Raw genomic sequence first — 18,911 nt, forward strand, 5'->3', positions numbered from 1 at the left:
ATTGACATCTCCACTTAGTTTATTCAAGGCATTTGTTAATGATCACATACAGAGAATGTGATTCATATATGGGCTGAGACAGCTGATGAAGGAGAAAGTTCTATAGCATTTAAATGTAGGGTGAGATGTAATAATCTTCATGAATATGTACTTAAGAGTACCCATCCCAACCAAAAAACATTTTGTTTTCATTGGCATAACTGAAGTTGGCAGAGAAAAGTGACTGGTTGGTACAGGTTACAACAATATTTATACAATGATATCTGATATCAGTGAACATCCAAAGAGTAGAGCAAGATATCTTAATGTGGAAAGTATAGATATGATCAACATGCTTTAAGTTTAACAGATCACTAGTAAAAGTGCAGCTATCAAGATGCACAGCAAACTAGTACCAAATACATTTTTTAAGAGTACCTCATAAATTTGGTTACCCCATAAGCAAAGCCACACAAGTGATTATGGGACAATAATTGTACCGTGCTACAGATAAGTTTATGCATAACTTTATACATTGTAATGAGACTGTGAAATGCTTAAAAGACTTAAACACTCCAAAAAAGTGTAATCAGTGAACATGGAAAATGTAGGGTTTACATGTCCTTTAAAGTCACTGCCGAGGCAAAGCCCTTGTAGTGGTATACTGTAAAAAAAGCAAGTGCATAGACGTAATGGAATAAATAATTATGAGAGATTTATCTACTTTGCCTAACAGGGTCGAATGGTTCTAATTTAATTACACACAATCTTTTGTGTGACTCTGCCTTAAATATATAGTAATTTAAAGAAGACATATGGGAGTGGCAGTAATTAGTGCTTTGTGCAAGAAAGGACTAGCAGATGACCTTGCTTGTAGCTCAAAATGTTATATAATTAGTGTTTTAGTGCAATTAATGTTTAATATCTGGACCAAACAATATAAAATGCCCCACTTTAGTTTACTAAGAAGTAAAACATTGTTTTCAGCAGATCCTCTTTTGAATGTACCTGCATCACAAGCTGTTGTGTTGGCCTGGGTGCAGGCACACCTGAAAGCTACTTGGAGTGTAGGCTGATTGTTTCCCAGCCTGCATTTATCCACAGGCAGAGAATCAGTTCCCATGTAGCATTAGCCTTAGACTTGAGACAACAACTATGAAATCAACAGATCACAGCCTAGAAATAAATAGCATTTCACTTCCCAGAGCTCATTTTTGGCCCATGATTGAAACAGATACATGGAAAATAACCAAAAACACCAATATTTTGTCCACTTACTGTGTACCCAAGCCCCTTCTGAACCACTACATTTAAGAGCAGTACTGGCTCATTTCTTTTGGCGTCTGAGTATCAGCTAAGTTCTCTGTAGTCCACTTCCAGCTGCTTGTCATTCATCATTGCAGACTGCAACATCTGCTATACTTCTGGAGCTTGCTCAGTCCACAGACTTGAAAAACTTCACATGCCCAAGGGCGCCAAGGGAGGCAAACAAAAAAATGCATTCAAAGACAAAAACACTTGCTGATGTCAGGACTGGGATTCTGAGGTGCAGAACAGTCAAAGGTCTGGTCAATACCCTTCTTTATTCATGGCCTTTCAATTCAATTCAAAAGACATAATTAATTTTAGCTACCTTGTTCTTAAAATATTTAAACACAGTCCTTCTAAAAGCTTATTCCTAATGTGTAATGTATATATAATCTATAGCACTTTTCCCAAAAAACAAAATTAGCCACAAGTAGTCATATAATCTAGCTTTCCCCAAACATTGTAACATTCCCCAGGGCCACCAGGACTGGGGAACCCACTATTAAGCTTTTCTGCTAGGAAGGCAAAAGGCATCCCCCACAAATGGCTGACCCTTCATCTAAATTACTTGGAAAAGCTGTCCACAAATCCAGTTTATTTTGTTTTAGTTTAACTTTCTAAAATTGTTTCTGAGTTCAGTGTTTTGTTGTGTCATGTAGAGGTCTGCCGTGGTGTACTGCTAGGTTATTTTACAGGGTTTTCCGGCCTGGCCAGATAAAATGAGGCTTGATACCAAATATATTAATAGTAAAAATTATAAAAATATAGGAAGGGTGGTTCCTTTTTCAGAAAAGGCGGCAATCCTACATAGATAACATCATTGATTAAACAAAATACCTAGTGGGTCTGCACGATTCCTCTTGTTGCATTAATAGAGTCCCTAGTGTGGGTTGCATAGTTCTCCTCTGGAGGGTCAAAGAAATACTCCTAAAAAAATTACAAATAATTAATAAATACAAGGTTATAATGATGAAGCCAGGCTAGAGAGGCAGCTATAAAATCAAGTAGTTAAAGGGGTTGTTCATCTTTGAGTTAAAGGGTGGTTAACCTTTAGGTTAAATTTTAATATGCTATAGAATAGCCTATTCTCCTTAAATTTTCAATCGGTCTTCATTTCTATAGTTTTTGAATTGTCTTCCTATTCTGACTCTTTCAGTTTTCAAACTGTTAATGTTAATTTGTACTACTTATTTTTCTATTAAGGCCCTCCTCTATTTATACTCCTGTTTCTCTTTCAAACCTCTGCTTGGTTGTTAGGTTAAATTGGACCCTAGCAATGAGCTAAATCATTTTTAAAAAGCAAATAATAAAAAATGAAGACCAATTGCAAATTGTCTCAGAATATTACTCTTTACATCATACTAAAAGTTAATTTAAAGGTGAACACTTTAACTTTTAGTATGATGTAGAGCACTGATCCCCAACCAGTGGCTCACCAACCCCTTGGATGTTGCTCCCAGGGGTTGGGCACTCTCCAGTTTGGATTTACAGCTATTATCTGGTTACTACGGTTTAAACTGCCTTAGCAACCAGGGAGCTTAATGAACGTGATACCGGTATATGAATAGGAAACGACTTGTATGGAAAAAGTGAATCACCCCTTTAGAAAACTAATTAAAGGAAGCTGTCCCTACAGACCCTGTATAGTATTAGCCAACTAGAAAATCACAAAATAATTAATGTATTTTAAACTCAACACACTTTTGCAGTTTATGAAAGTCCCTATACAGTAAACCACCCCCAAAAAACAATATATTTTTGAAAATTACACTTTCTGCGTAATGTTTACTCCAAACTACAAATTGTTGCTAAGCATTTTTTACAATGCTTCTAAAGAGTTGAACTTTACAGGAACTTAAGGGGTTATGTAATACAAGGCACTAAATTTGCCAGGCAGCAGTAACCTATAGCAATCAATCAGCAAGCTGTAACATCTTATTGGTTGCAATGGGTTACTGCTACTGGGCAAATGTTGTGCATTTTATTACGTAATGGAATAATAATGTACTAATATGAAGCTTAATTTCGAGTAAATCGATACCTCTCAGTCATAGGGTACTCAAAATATGTAGCACTTATTTATCATCACTGCCTCAAAAGCGGAGGTAGCTCCACAAAGGGAAATATATTTGTAAATATCCTGAAGAATTAAAGAAAATTAGAAAACCACAACATTTTGCAAAAGTTGTAAATTTCACAAAATTTCCAGAAATCAATGCAAAACTTACAACAACGCCAACAACCAGAAAGCATTTTTGGATGCAGGTCAAAAAGAGGTAGAATACGATGGCTAATAATTAGTTTTTTTTTTTTTTAAGACAGGAAACTTAAAAAGTTTCTAAGAATAGGTCCATCTAGCTACATAATTCAAGTTAAAGGTAAACTTTCCCTTTATAAAATACCCTATGTAAATCTGTTAATAGAATTAACTACTGAAAGGATGAGGTTAAAACAACCATTGACCTACCACAAAGCCAACTGCCAACAAGGCATGGAGAAGCATGATGACCACAAGGGTGGTGACAGCAATCTTGCGGTTCTCTTCACGCACAGCAGGCCAAAAAGTTAGTATAAGGACTGCCCCAGATAGGCTCATTGCAAGAGCCATAAGTACCCAGCGCAACATCTCAGCATGGATAATCCACATAATCTACACAAACAGAATAACACAAAAAAAAATACAAAAAGGCAAGATTTAGTAGAAATCACCCAAATGCTGCATAAAAATACATTCTGCAACAACATTTTAAAGAGGAAAAGATAAGAAAACCCTAGACTGTAACAGACTAGTTCTAAAGGAAAAGGCTATGGGGTTAGGAAAAAGAAGAATAAGCACTCTGGATAATAATGAAGGGGCAAAAATAGGGGGCATATATATCAAAAGGTTAAACAGAGCATACTAGGTTGCTATAAAGAAATTTCAGCTCATACTCACTTGTATGGGATTTTAAGACCCATATGTATGAAAGAGTGACCTCTTACATTTACCCTTTGATAAATATGCCCCTAAAATCCCAAAACTAACAGAGAGTGGAGGCAAGCTGTGGCAAGCTCTATTTCATCTTTTGATGAATATGCCCTAAAATTGGAGCTTGGAGCGCATTTTTATTGCTACCTTTAGGGGGAAAAATTCCCTAAATTTGTATTATACATTTATTTTTATAATTGTTGTATTTCAATTGTATTCGTAAATGTATATTTTCTAAGTGTTCTATTCAGAGTAAGCCCCGGATATATAGTGCTCATTCTCTCACTCTGCTGTTGTCTTTTGCCTGCTTATACCTGTATTTATCTATACCTAATCTGAGAGCACCTTAGGGGCTAATTTAACTATGAAAGTAAAATTATGCAGTGCAATTATTATCATGGCAAGTAGCGGCAATCATAGAAGTCAGTTTGGCCAATTTAGGTTTTGTGCAATTTTTCCAACATTCATCAGGCAAAATGGGACCACGCATGGCTCCATATGCTGCATTCATGGCGGTATTAGCTAACTAGGAAATGCATATGTCAGAACATATACATAGTGCTCCAACAGACTGCTACTGGATCAGTTCAATTTGACCATCTATATGAAAGGCCACATTATACACATTATATGTCTGTATGTGGCAGTTTTGAAAGGCAAGAGGATGCAAGAGGATGCCATCACATAATAGTGCAAGATAAAAGAAGCTGTTGATAAAAGAAAGATTAGAGAGGCTGGAGAAACAGTATTAACAGTACAATGTGTTATTTCATTTCTGTTAAATAAATGACTTCATACATAGCATAATAAATAGGCCCCTATGTGTTCAACTGCTTTAAGCAGTAGCTCAGCTGGTCTGTACCCATTTTTGGTAAGGTTAGCAAATGAGCGGCATTCAACTCCCTTTGTCCAGCCAAACATTGGGGCAAATCAAGCTTACAGGCCACTGGGCTACTGGTCAGATCAGACAGTGGGCCTATGAAGACCAGACAGATGAGGACTGCCAATACCACCCCTTATCAATAAGATTCAAAACTGCCCAATAGTTATCTGGGTAGGCAGGCCCTCCTTGGGCCTTATACACAGACAAACTGACAACTGTTTTTTTATTGGCCTGTGTATGGCTTTACTTCCCAATATGTACCGTGTTCAGTGAGAAAAAATTGGGGCAATTATTAGTTTTTCTAAAACTACCAAGCTATCAGTATCATTCAAAATTTTTCAACCCAAACCCAGCCCTAACCTTCTAATAACCCCCACCCAACACAGCCAAAAGTTCTCTTCTACTTTTATGATCCCCACACGACCCCACTCAACTCACTCATCACTACAATAACGCTTGTTAACAATTACAAATGGATAATTAATGAACCCTAAATGTAATTTTATAAAAAAAAATGTTATCATTGTTGTCACATGCAGTCCACACTCACAGATGTTGGGATATAGATGAAAAGCGAGTATCCATAAACACACACAATCTCCAGGAAAGAGTAGGACACCATGCTCATCACTTTACTTTGTCTCCATGTTAAGAATCCCCAGAGAGCCAGAGGTACCAACCAGGTGTAGGCATAAATTGCAGTGGCAGCAATTGATACTGAAATAAAACAAAGAAAGATTTGCTGAATTATATGGGACTGCATTGTTTATTATTGCAGTATGGTGGCTCAGTGGCTGGGTAGCACTGGGGTCCTGAGTTTAATGTCAGCCAGGGCACAATCTGCAAGGAGTTTGTATGTTCTCACCATGTCTGTGTGGGTTTCCTCCCACAATCCAAAAACGTATAGCCAGGTTAATTGGCTTCTGACTAAACTGACTATATTGTGGGTGAATGCGATAGAGACCTTAGACTGAAAGCTCCTCTGGGGCAGGGGCTGATGTAAATGATTTATCATTTCTATAGAAGATAAGAGCTGCGGAAATGTGTTGGAATTATATAAATAACAGGAAATGAATAAAAATAAATGAATATTGTCAATCATGAAATGGCACAGGGCAAGACTAAGTTATTTTGTTTAGAAGTGGTAAAAGCACTTTCATGGAGCACATTCAGACAGGATAAGTCAATGTTATAATTTACATGGCAAAAATATCTAATATGCAGTAGAGTGTTCCCTAACCACAGTAGAGTAAGTAGCTACCATAATGTTTTATGCTTACACATTTACAGGAACCAGAAACTACACATCATCTATGCTCAAATTATACCAAATACAGCTCTAACCAGTATATCACTTACCTTTCCTAAATTCTGGTACATAGTGATACTTTGGCTTGCCCTGGTGAAGAAGAAAGTTGGATAGATTCCCGCTTATAGTTATGGTGAAAATCAGTGTAGCACAGATCCAAAATGGGCCTTAGTAAGAAAAGAGAGAAAGGGGCCTCAATACTTACAAAAACCAAATAACACACATAATGCATAGCAGACTAAGCATGATATTCTAATCTCGGGCAGAATTTCCACAGGACAGCTAATGTATTTTTAATGAATCCAGAATTGAGATGTTTCAGGTCAGGGGATTTCAGTCTTGTTCTTTTCAAGGCTGATTTTTATTATTCAACACCCAGACTTCAACCATTTTGAATTATCAATACAGAAATAACAACATACATTATTTACTATACTCACAAAAATGTCATACAAAAATGCCTTGGACTGACCCTTCTGGCAAAGACACTCTGATAGGAAAACTTTCAATTGAGGCAACTGTTGAATGACTGATGTAGGGGAGGCCTTTATATTTTTTATACTGATGCCAGTCATATTTATGTACTTGTTTATCAAAGTCTACCACAGACTGAGTATGTTTAGATCAACATTTATTCAGTGAGTGCCAGAGAAAAGGTTTTACACAAGACAGGTAAATCAGGAATGTTTGGCACCTACCATACAAGTCTGGATTGCTTCGCACATACAGCCTTATAAAATTTCTTCCTGGCATTGGTAATACTGAACCTTTAATCCTATCAAGGACCTGTTGGAATATGTCAAATTGTGAAATCGTAATTAAAACCCAGTAATTAAAATGTACTATTTATCTCAATGGAAATTTTCCATATCATAAAAGCAGTTTTAGACCATAAGCCGTTACTGACCAAGCTGCAATAAGTTGGTGTTGGCATTCTAAGAGTACTTAACTGCAAAGTATCAATGTCAAAGAATGTCTGATAGTAGTCAAATGTCCAAAAAGGGGCTTGCTTCTTCTGGCCCCCAAGTAGCTGTGAAATAGAAATGCAAAGGTTTTTTTTATTAAACACTGTCATATTCTAATAATTTAAATCACCTATAAAAATTAATTTGAGACACAAATGGTAATTTATTAACTGCAGGGAAGGATGCAAAGTATAAAAAAGGGCACACTCCACTATGTTTTGTTTTTTTCCCCTTGAAATATTTCCACAGAGACCTGTGTCCCCCCCCCCCCCCCCCCGTATACACTACTGCCTATGTTGATTAATGTTGTATTCATAATGAAGCAGGCAAAGTCTACCTGTCCCCTAAGTTGTGCATCATCTAGCAAGATGTGGATTCCTTGTGGCCTTTGGCACTGCACTCTTCACCATTTTACAATTTGGTGCTGGGAGCAGAGTGTAGCTAGACCAAGTGCACAAGTACTATAAATAATTCTGCATATCAATTCAGGGTCTCTGTAAATTACCCTAAGGTAAGTACTTAAAATTAGTTAACATCCCCAACAACAAAGCTTACAATTTTGTGTAAAATAAGCAAGGATTGTAGATCAGTGCACCTAACAGAAGACAGCATGATGCAGTTCTGTGTATTTATGACAATTATATGCAGTTAAATTCATTCTACACCTGCAATACAGTGCGTTCCAAAAATACCTCACTGTAAACAAACTACCTACACAAGACAAAAAACTTCTTTATTTCCAACTCCTACTGTCAAATATTTATGTTGTACAAATAATACATGAAACCCATTTGCAATGCTATGTAATCACAAACTAACTTTTAACCACAAAACGTATTCTCAATGCACAGTACCCAACAACAAAATTTGCAAATACAAATACTATAAGCAAATGAAAAAAAAACTAAATTTGCAAATAAACATTTGCAACATTACAAGGAAATGTTTAAGAATCTACACATGCATCTGCATTTATGTGTATACAAAACAAAATACTAGCATATATGATGCACAAAATAAATTGCATATATACAGTAAGGACAAGTATTGGCAAGAACTGAATTACATACCTAATACAGAAAAACTATGAGAACTGTACTTTGTAACATAAGCCCCACTCTATGCTTACTCCTACCGCTTTTCACCTGGGAAGTAAGTAACCTACAGCGACCAGCCGGCTGCACGAAAAATAAATTAAGCAAAAATGTGGTTGTTTGCAATAGTCTAAATCTGATGTTGAATAGGTTTTACATAGTGGGATAATACAAATAAAATGTGTTTTTTTTTTTTTAAAAAAAAAAAAAAGGTCACTGCATAAGGTTCTTCTAATCTTAAATACTGAAGTTCTTCAAACATGACGAATTAGGGATTTTGGACTTTAAAGTAAGGAAACCAATACAGTTATAATTTTAGAAATATAAAAAGTTAAAGTGGTAGTTCACCTTTAAGTTAACTCTTAGTACAGGTATGGAATCCAGAAACCCATTATCCAGAAAGCTCTGAATTATGGAAAAGGCATCTCTCATAGACCCCATATTAATCAAATAAGTCAAATTTTTAAGAATCATTTCCTTTTTCTCTGTAAAATTCAAACTGTACCTTGTACTTGATCCCAATTAAGGGCCTGCACCCTCTCAGGCCCTGAGCTGGGCACAGTTTGATTATTACAAAGAAAAATAAATAATTCTTAAAATTTTGGGGGCTGGGGGGCCTGGCTGCTCGGTCTGCGCCCAGGCACTGGCACTAATAGTTACTATATTGTTTTTTATTCAATATCTTCAGGTCTCTGGACCCTAGCAACCAGATAGCTGCTGAAATTCCAAACAGAAGAGCTGCTAAATAAAAAATCACAAAAAATTATAACAATGAAAGTTAATTTTAAGGTGAATAAACCCTTTAAATAGAGATAATAAAGATAACAGAAATATAAAACCAAAAATGTATTGTTGATTTTATACAAACTTGGGACTTTGCTCAGAAAGTGAAAACAGAAAAAGATATCTGATAAAGAAATTATTAACTATTAATAAAGCGCTACTTATGTACGCAGCGCTGTACAGAAGAACAATAGATTAATGCAACAGGGGGTTATTAAAATAATAATAAATACAAAGCATAATAAAATATGGTAGTAGTAAAACCTCTGGAGATTTTGTACTTTTTGTAGTTTGGTTTTGTAGAAGTTCAGATAAAATGACCACTAACCTCTGTTTTATCAGAGACTTCACCAGACATTAAATGATCATCTTCCTGAGATCTGTTTCCCCTATGACCCTTTGATCTGCTCTCCGTTTCTCCAAAACTCACTGTGGTTGCATCTGGGTTGGCAGCAAGCAAACTTGCTGCATCATCGAACTCTGAAGTAAAATCACAATACAAATGATTTTAATACACGTGTTTTTTGAACTGGATTATTTATGTTCACTTAGTAAACAAATGTAATTGTCATCATTCTTATTGTGGCTAAGGTCTGTAGCCATTACCTGCAAATTTGAGGTCATCTGAGGATGCCATATATGTTTTGACTCAATGGTCCTTTGGGTGAATCTTCTGCAAATCACAAAAAAGGACAACAATGTGAAAACTGTGCAGGCAATGGGATTGCTTACTAATAGTATTTGGAATAGTGCCAGGCTCAGATTTCTTAGGCCACAAAGGCCCAGGCCTAGCAATTTTAGGGACTGTATGCTGCCCAACCACATCTGCATTTATTCCAGGAGCACATGTGATTGGGGGTGCAGATTTGACAGTTGTTTAAATCTCCTGAGCACCAAGTCTGTAACTTTCTAGGAAGTGAAGAGAAGAATCCCCCAAAACGTTTTATCTGAAGATGTAGATAAACATAGGACGAAATAATGGCAACACAGACAGACAGCAGTAAAGGCAGTATCTCAGTGAGAAGTCATTTCAAAAATGGATTTTATCATGAGAATGCATGTAGCAGTTAAAGGGGGACTTATTGTATGAAAAACAATACTGTGCCAATGAATTGGACTCATCTAAATATAGAAGGAATGTGCTTTAAAAGTAGTGTTTCAGGCTGATTTATTGAAGGTTTCTGCAAAAACCCTACTAGTCTCACCCATCTGTTCCACATCCACTTTCTGCTGCCATCTTTCCTAGGCTATGCAGGGGGGCAAAGGCACACTGCACTGCCATTGACTTACTTAAACTGCCCTGTCAAACTTAAGGACAATTAAAGCCATTGAGAACTTCAATCACAGACGCAGGAAAGCTTGAACTTCATAGCAGTATTTGCATTTGTATTTTTTTTAAACGAAAAAAAATAAAAAATAAAAATATGTTTCTAAAAAGAGCAAAGTACATTATTTATATATGTGGCCAGGGTATTTTGATGACCCCCCTGTCTGTGGACCCAATAGACTGTTGTGTATGACATCATAACTCTGATATAATCCAGCCCAGCCATACATGTCTGCTAACAGACCCACTAAGGGTTTGGCCTCCCTTATTAATATAGGGCACAGCCGTTTATTCTGCACATAAATACCAAGGTGTTAGAGACAGCAGTACAGTACAGGACCAAATCTGGTCCTGAATGATGTGCAATTTTAATATCTGTGTGTAACTCAAGTTATCTTAGGGTCCCTAAAATATTTTTGCATGGGGCTCATTAAGTTCCGCTGTGTGATTGGCTCATATAATGTGCAAACAAAATAAGAATTTAGTATTTGAAAAGAAAATAATTTACACTTTAAAAACCTTACAGGCACACAGTGCAATGGAAAACATTTGACTGCAGGACAAGTGCTACATAACAAATTCTGGAAAAACTATATATGAGCTAAAAAGCAGGAGTTCCTGACACACAGGAAATGGAAATTGTGGGTTACTCTCTGTATAAATGATATGAAATACACCATTACACCATAGACAGACAGCGAGATAGAAGATAGATTGCCACTCACGGATGCAGAGAGGATATCCTAGCTCCACGTATAACAGTGCATACGCACAGTCCAGCAGCAGGTATAGTCCCAGAAAGACAGCGCACACGTCACTCACTGCTCAGTCATGTGATGGAACTGTTGCCGGAAGTCTATGTGTGGAGTTTGCCACTGGCAGCTGATTGGTCCTAGACCCCTAAGGGTGCTATGGAAGGGGAGGTGACAGGCTGCAGAGATTTTATGTACTTGCTGTATCTACATATGGAGCGAAGGCGAATAGTAGTGAATGTGGATAAGGGGCAGGGAGACAGGCGTGCTGGAGTAGGGGGGAGGGCAGGCATGGATGGGGGAGGGACCAGACAGCAGTCTCTCCACCCCCAGCCACTAGCCTTGAATGAAGGAAGGGTTTGGGCTAGTCGGGAGTGAGAAATAAGGAGGGCTGGGCGTTATAAACTGCTGCCCTGCCTGTTTAACTCTAGAGCTAACCTTTTGTTGTTGCCATAGACGTGTTTATCTCAAGCAAGGAATGGGCAGGTGACCCAGGTCCCCATAATGATGTTTTAAGTTCTCAGCAGGTGCAGTTCTCTGCCTGTCTCCTTATTGTTTCACCTTGAGACCATGACCTGCTACAGCCTGGTCACATTATGCCATATGCCAGGAGTGAGAGACAATGTTTTGGCACAGTCTTCCCACTGAGTGTCAGTTCTGTTCCAGTTTACCAGGGATGAGTCTGAAGTATCCGAGTAAGTCTCAAAATATAAAGCACATTTCTTAGATAGTGACTGGTCATGTCTGCACACACATTTTCTTATAACTTGTAAAATGTGCTTTTTGGCCTTCACATTAGTACCAGCAGGATAGCTACATCAGTGTCTGTTTGGATATTTCTAGTTAGTTACCCCGCAAATGTGCTTTTGTGTACCAGCAAGAAATTTAGCGCCTTATATTACATTTTTTTCCAGGATTCATAATCTAAGACTTACTTTGCAGTGTAATACTTTCCATTTCAGCCATCAAAAAATAAGGCACAAATATACATTTTTAAATGTTCCTATGCACTGCAACAAGAGGTCAACAAGTATTTGTAAATGTTTATATTGACTGAAACCAATATAAATTAAAAATATTCACAGATAATGGGCCTTCAGGTCTGTAGATTAATGCACAAAGAGACTCATAAACAAGCCCTGGCAGAACTGATACTCATGTAGTAGTAGAAGCATCCAGAAAGGTTATTGTACCTCAAGGTTGACCTCTTGGTTAAAGAGGTTGTTTGCCTTTGAGTTAACGTTTAGTATGATGTAGAGCAGTGCTGTCCAACTTCTGCGGTGCCGAGGGCCGGAATTTCTCTAGCATACATGGTGGAGGGCCGCTAATGGAAGCCAGTTTTGACCACTCCCCTTTTTGAAACCACACCCACTTCAAACCACACCTATTTTATCACAATGGTGGTAGCACAGCAAAATCCCAAATGCTTGGTGCTTACTGTGGGGATATCAACCATCATTCATAAGTGAAAGAATTATGTCATATTAAGATATACCCTTAAATTCCATATGCCTTCTCCTCCCCTGTGGATAGCAAAGCAACCCCCAGTACATAATTACACACCTTAGGGACCATTTAATGACTATTTCCAACTGCTAACAAACTCGCCTGTGTGTGCCATACTCTGCCTACTATGCTCCCTGTGTTAGCCATACTCTGCCTGCCCTACCCTGCCTGTGTGTACCATACCCTCCCTGCCCTATGCTCCCTGTGTGTGCCATACACACAGGCAGCATAGTCCAGGCAGTACCTCTGAGGTGTGAAGAAGTGAACAATGGGAGTGATTACAGCCTGAGCCTGAGGTGTGAACACTGCAGGGGGTGAACAATGCAGGTATTAAAAGGTGTGAAAAACACAGGGGATTACATTTTTAAACAATACAGGAGGATTACAGCCTGAATCTGAGGTGTGAACCATGCAGGGGGGGCAGTTAATCTCAGTACTGATACCATTTAATGCTTACTCAAAGGTAAGCCATCAAAGCAGCCAGACAGGTGGGGGGCCACACAGAGGGGGGTCGCGGGCCGCATGCGGCCAGCGGGCCGCCAGTTGGACAGCACTGATGTAGAGTAATATTCTAAGACAATTTGCAATTGGCCTTTATTTTTTATTATTTGTAGTTTTTTATTTATTTTAATGTTTGTTTAGAAGCTCTCCTTTTTGGAATTTCAGCAGCTAGGGTTCAAATTATCTTAGCAACCAGGGTGTGGTTTGAATGAGAGACTAAAATATGAACAGGAGAGGATCTGAATAGAAAAATAAATTAAAACTGTTAACCCTAACTGTTATCCTAACAGAGCAATAGGCTGCAGGTATCAGTGGCCCCTATCTGAAAGCTGCAAAAAGTTAAAAGAACATAGTAACAATGCTATAAAATGTATCAGCCAGCACGACTGATTCGAGGTGGGAGTTCCACAACTTCACAGCTCTCACAGTAAATAATCCTTTCCGAATATTTAAACGGAACATCCCTTCTTCTAAACGGAGTGGGTGCCCTCTTGTCCGTTGGAAGGACCTACTGGTAAATAAAGCATTAGAAAGGTTATTATATGACCCCCTTATATATTTATACATAGTTATGATATCACCTCTTAAAGGAGTTTACACTGGAGAAGAGGCACTTAAAGGACAAGGAAAGGCTAAGTCACTTGGGGGTGCCAAAATGTTAGGCACCCTCAAGTGATTTAAATCGCTTACCTCGTACCCCGGGCTGGTGCCCCTGTACAGAGAGAACAGCACCAGCCCGGGGTAGCAGCATCGCTTCCTCCTTCCGTCTTTGGTCACATGCGCATGCGCAGTAGAGTGAAAAGCCGAACTTTAACAGAGTTTTTCACTCTACTGCGCATGCACCTGTCGTTTAGTCCTTCCAAAATGAAGGTGGAAGGAGGAAGCGCTTGCTACAGGTACCCCAGGCTGGTGCTGTTTTCTCCTAACAGGGGCACCAGCCCGAGGTACAAGGTAAGCGATTTAAGTCACTTGGGGGTGCCTAACATTTTGGCACCCCCAAGTGACTTAGCCTTTCCTTGTCCTTTAAGTGCCTCTTCTCCAGTGTAAACAGACCCAACGTGGCCAGTGTTTCTTCATAACTGAGACTTTCCATACCAATATCCTTGCACTTCTCTGGACCCTCTCTAACTCCATAATGTCCCGTTTGAGCACTGGAGACCAAAACTGAACAGCATATTCCAGATGGGGCCTTACCAGTGCTCTGTAAAGGGGAAGAATAACACCCTCCTCCCGTGAATCTATACCCCTTTTAATACAGCTCAAAACCTTGTTTGCCCTTGCAGCTGCTGCCTGGCATTGCCTGCTACAGCCAAGTTTATTATCTTCAAGGATTCGAAGGTCCTTTTCCATTATGGATTTGCCTAGTGCAGTTCCAATAAGGGTATAAGTGGCTTGCATATTTTTACATCCCAGGAAAATGACCTTACATTTATCCACATTAAATCTCATCTGCCACTTAGCCCCCCAGATTGCCAGTTGTTCAAGATCCTGCTGCAAGGATGCCACACCCTGGATAGAATTGACTGGTCTGCGGAGTTTTGTGTCATCTGCAAACACTGATACATTGCTTATAATACCCTCCCCTAAGTCATTTATGAACAATTTAAACAAAAGTGGACTCAGTACAGAACCCTGATGGACCCCACTGAGAACTTTATTCCAAGTAGAGAATGTACCATTAACAACGTCCCTCTGTATCCGATCCTGTAGCCAGTTTTCTATCCATGTGCAAACGACTTCACTAAGACCAATAGACCTTAGTTTAGAAAGCAGTCGTTTGTGGGGAACGGTATCAAATGCTTTGGCAAAATCCAAATAGATTATATCTACTGCATCCCCACTGTCCAGCTTCTTACTCACCTCATCATAAAAAGCAATTAAATTGGTCTGACATGACCTGTCCTTCATAAAGCCATGCTGATTACTGCTCATAATGGCATTCTCCAGTACATAATTTTGTATGTGATCCCTTAACAAGCCTTCAAATAACTTGCCCACCACGGATGTCAAACTTACAGGCCTATAATTGCCAGGCTGCGATCTTACTCCTTTTTTAAAAATAGGAATGACATTTGCCTTCTTCCAATCCCTAGGTACCATACCTGATAAAAGCGAGTCTGAGAATATCAGAAACAAAGGCCACTGTAAATCTGCCCCTAGCTCTCTCAGTACCCGAGGGTGTATTCCATCTGGCCCGGGTGCCTTGTTCATATTTATCTTGTGCAACCCTTTAGGGCTCTGTCACACAAGGAGATTTGTCGCCGGCGATTTTTAAAAGAGCGATTTGGCTAAATCAATGGAAATCGCCAGCGTCAAAACATACGAGGCTACTTCAAATCGCCTGCTGTTTCAAATCGCACACAGACCCTTTTCTGAGCGACTTGAGTAAACATGAGGGGGGCTTAACTGTTGAGTGTACCATGGGTAGCATATCACCTGGAGCTCAACTCGCATGAAATCTCTTCGTGGGTATTGTCGTGGCGGCTTGTCGCCAAAGCGCCAGGGGGAAAAAACGCAGGCGACAAATCTCCTCGTGTGCCAGAGCCCTTAAGCACCATATCCTGTGTCAACCACTGCATTGTTGGAGCTGATGCAACAGTGCAGCTATTGGGTGGGACTTGGCACTCTGGCTCCTCTACTGTATACACAGAAGAAAAGAACTGGTTAAGCACATCTGCCTTTTCTGTATCCGCTGTAACCATATTGTTACTATAACTCAATGGGGCCACACCCTCAACCTGCATCTTTTTACTGTTAATATACTTAAAAAACTTTTTGGAGTTAGTCTTGGCCTCGGCCGCAATGCGCTCCTCATTTTCTATCTTTGCCTTCCGGATTGCTGTTTTACAACACTTGTTATAGTGTTTATATTCATTAAACGCAGCTACTGTCCCCTCTGACTTATATTTCTTAAAAGCTTTCCTTTTTTTCCCTATTAACTTCTTCAAAGAAGGCAAATAATTCAAAAACTATAAAAAATAAATAATGAAGACCAATTGAAAAGTTGCTAGGAGTAGGACATTCTCTAACATACATAAAATTAAAGGGTGAACCACTCCTTTAAGTGCCTGACCTTGCCACAAATCCACACAAAAGTTTAGAAATTTTAGCCAACTTAATATTTAAACAAAGTGACGTAGCTATTTCTAGAGCATTCATTTGCAGGAAGTTTTAACAATGCAAATCACTTCTGGGTATTAAATAGCAAATCCTCAGTAAGGAGTCCTGTGCCCATATAAAAAATTTATGGAATGTTGTAACTTATTTTTATATCGCTGTTATTCGATCATTTGGCTCTGTTGGCTACCTTAAGGTCAGCGTATCAGGGTAAGATCCTCATTTAAGGACTTCAACAAATAAGTGGATCATTTAGAGGCCAGGTTAAGTAATACAACCCATTTTATTTTTCTAAACTGCTGTACTGTTCTTTTCATATGGTGGGTGACATTAACTTGTTTTGCTCTATAGTCCCCTTACATTTGGTGACTTTTATTACCATAAAGAGAAATCACTAAAGTATTTTGATGATGCAACATTCACTAGAGGAACAATGTACATAGGCAATGAGCCAAGTAAGAGTAATTACATTTCTACAGCCTAAAATATATGCTTAAAGGTATATTACTTTGCAGAACAACAGAGAAAGCTAACAGAGAGCACCGTGTTGCAGAGGTGCAATATGTTTTAAGCTATGTCAACACGTAAGAGTATAAAAGATAGTGATTAATATAATAAGAATGCATAGAACTTATTTAGTGGCCTTTGTATGCTTTACTTCCTTTTGCAAGAAAAAAGGTTACACATCTATATTATGCTGTGTGATGTTATATTGTTTTAGCTATCTTGAATTCTTACATTTGTAATTTATCTTCATTGCAATGACTTTTTGCTGTATTTCTTTCTTTTTACATATATTTTTATTTTTCTAGTTTTCTGTCACATGCCTATGTTTCTGTCAACATCAGCTAGTATGCTTTAAGACTGGAAACACCTAGAAGCTGTTGCCAGCAAATAGTTCCCTGAGGGAATTCATTAGCAGGTGTGGGCCTCTGATATAAGACAAAGTTCACTTGTAAATTCCAGACCTGCTTCTTGGGTGTCTTAAGTATTCAGCATGGAAAGCTTGCTCCAGACGATTAAGCTGATGGTTCGATTTATACAGAAGACTATGATCTTTTTCTTCCTCTTTATTTATGTCGTTGTGGGGAAAGTCCTTATGTTTTTGTTCCCACAGACAATGGCATCTGTGCTGAAGTCTCGTTTTGAAACCACAGGAGTTCATGACCCAAAGTTTCAGTATGAAGATTGGGGTCCTACTTTCTTCACATATAAATTCTTAAGGTCTGTCCTTGAAATCATGTGGCTACGGTTAGAAGATGAGGCTTTTGTGGGGCACAGTGCCCCAAACACACCTGTAATTGACCTTAATGGTGAATTACATCACATTTGGGACTATCTGCAAGGTAAGATGCTTTAGTTTGTCCTTAAAACTGACTAACGGGAGGCTTTGACTAGGGTAACAAATTGCCAGGCAGATATTTTTATAATTTTCACTGGATTTGGTAGTTAGTCTGTTTTAGTTAATGTATATTATCTTCCTCTCAAATAATCTAGATATATCTTCAAAAATCTATGATGTTGTTCTTACTAGGTACACGTCCTTTGGTACTGAATTTTGGAAGTTGTACATGACCTCCTTTCCTCTTCAGACTCGGGGAGTTTAATAAGCTTGTGAATGATTTCAGCTCCATAGCAGATTTCCTGATCATCTATATTGATGAGGCTCATGCAGCAGGTAGGTGATAACTTTTTTTAGAGAGAGAAAGACAGTCTGTCAAGCTTTCACTGAACAATATGAATTGCCCCAGTGCATGCACAGTGTAACAAAGAATGTGATACTATCTGAATATTAATAAATAGACTGTCATACCCCATCAGTAACCTTTCATTGCACTTACAAGTTGCTGATCACAGGCTATGAATGATAATAATTGTATAGAACACAGAGCACTCATGGGGTTTAAATTATGTGCAAAACTTTAATGGTGTAAGTCGACGTTTCAGTCCTACACAGAGGACCTTTATCAAGACATCACATATCATATCATTAAGGCCCTCTGTGTAGGACTGAAATGTCAACTTACACCATTAAATTTTTACACATACCGGTAATTTAAGTCCTCTATGTTCTACATACTGATATTATTTTTTGCGGCAGCACCTGGGCTTTTCTTGTCTCTTTTGGGTGAGTGTGCTGCCTTTCAAACTCTACATACAGAGTTGTAGTTAAGGCAGCGCATTTCCATGACAATGCGTCTCAACACGGACGTATCGAGGCAGCCTGGTCTCCCTCCGGCATTTACTGGTACGTACCGATGTGGTGGCTAACCCTTATTATTAAAAATATTCGGCATCTTGCCCTGCTTTGTACCAGACTCCCAGATACCATTTGGTCACATGAGTTCAGCGAATTGGTTACACTTATTCAGTGGCTACACTTATTTTTGGGTTCACTTAAATAGCTACATTCACATTG

The 18,911-nt window shown here is 38.6% G+C and overlaps 2 protein-coding genes across 4 annotated transcripts in view; one reads left to right on the top strand and one right to left on the bottom strand.

The window, feature by feature from the left end:
* yipf1 (Yip1 domain family member 1) lies at positions 1-12,655 on the bottom strand. Of its 2 annotated transcripts, none has more exons than XM_031900960.1 (10): positions 12,562-12,655; positions 9,896-9,962; positions 9,618-9,769; positions 7,397-7,477; positions 7,146-7,233; positions 6,498-6,614; positions 5,689-5,855; positions 3,755-3,937; positions 2,125-2,214; positions 1-1,572 (listed from the first exon to the last, which is right to left on the bottom strand). In XM_031900960.1, exons 2-9 carry the CDS (start codon positions 9,924-9,926, stop codon positions 2,125-2,127), a joined length of 909 nt encoding a protein of 302 aa, XP_031756820.1. In that variant the 5' UTR covers positions 9,927-9,962; positions 12,562-12,655; the 3' UTR covers positions 1-1,572. The 2 variants fall into 2 exon arrangements, with proteins under 2 accessions (XP_031756820.1, XP_002931506.2); XM_002931460.5 differs by lacking the exon at positions 12,562-12,655 and adding an exon at positions 11,342-11,448.
* The window catches only part of dio1 (deiodinase, iodothyronine type 1), a 17,418-nt gene continuing 10,108 nt past the window's right edge, over positions 11,602-18,911 (top strand). Inside the window, 3 exon segments of one of the 2 annotated variants that reach the window (NM_001324397.1) lie at positions 11,602-12,063; positions 17,610-17,838; positions 18,027-18,170. In NM_001324397.1, the coding sequence (NP_001311326.1) occupies positions 17,613-17,838; positions 18,027-18,170 (370 nt within the window). In that variant the 5' untranslated portion in view covers positions 11,602-12,063; positions 17,610-17,612. 2 annotated transcript variants of the gene reach the window in all.

This window comes from Xenopus tropicalis, chromosome 4 (assembly GCF_000004195.4).
Source record: "Xenopus tropicalis strain Nigerian chromosome 4, UCB_Xtro_10.0, whole genome shotgun sequence".
Taxonomy (NCBI): Eukaryota; Metazoa; Chordata; class Amphibia; order Anura; family Pipidae; genus Xenopus; species Xenopus tropicalis.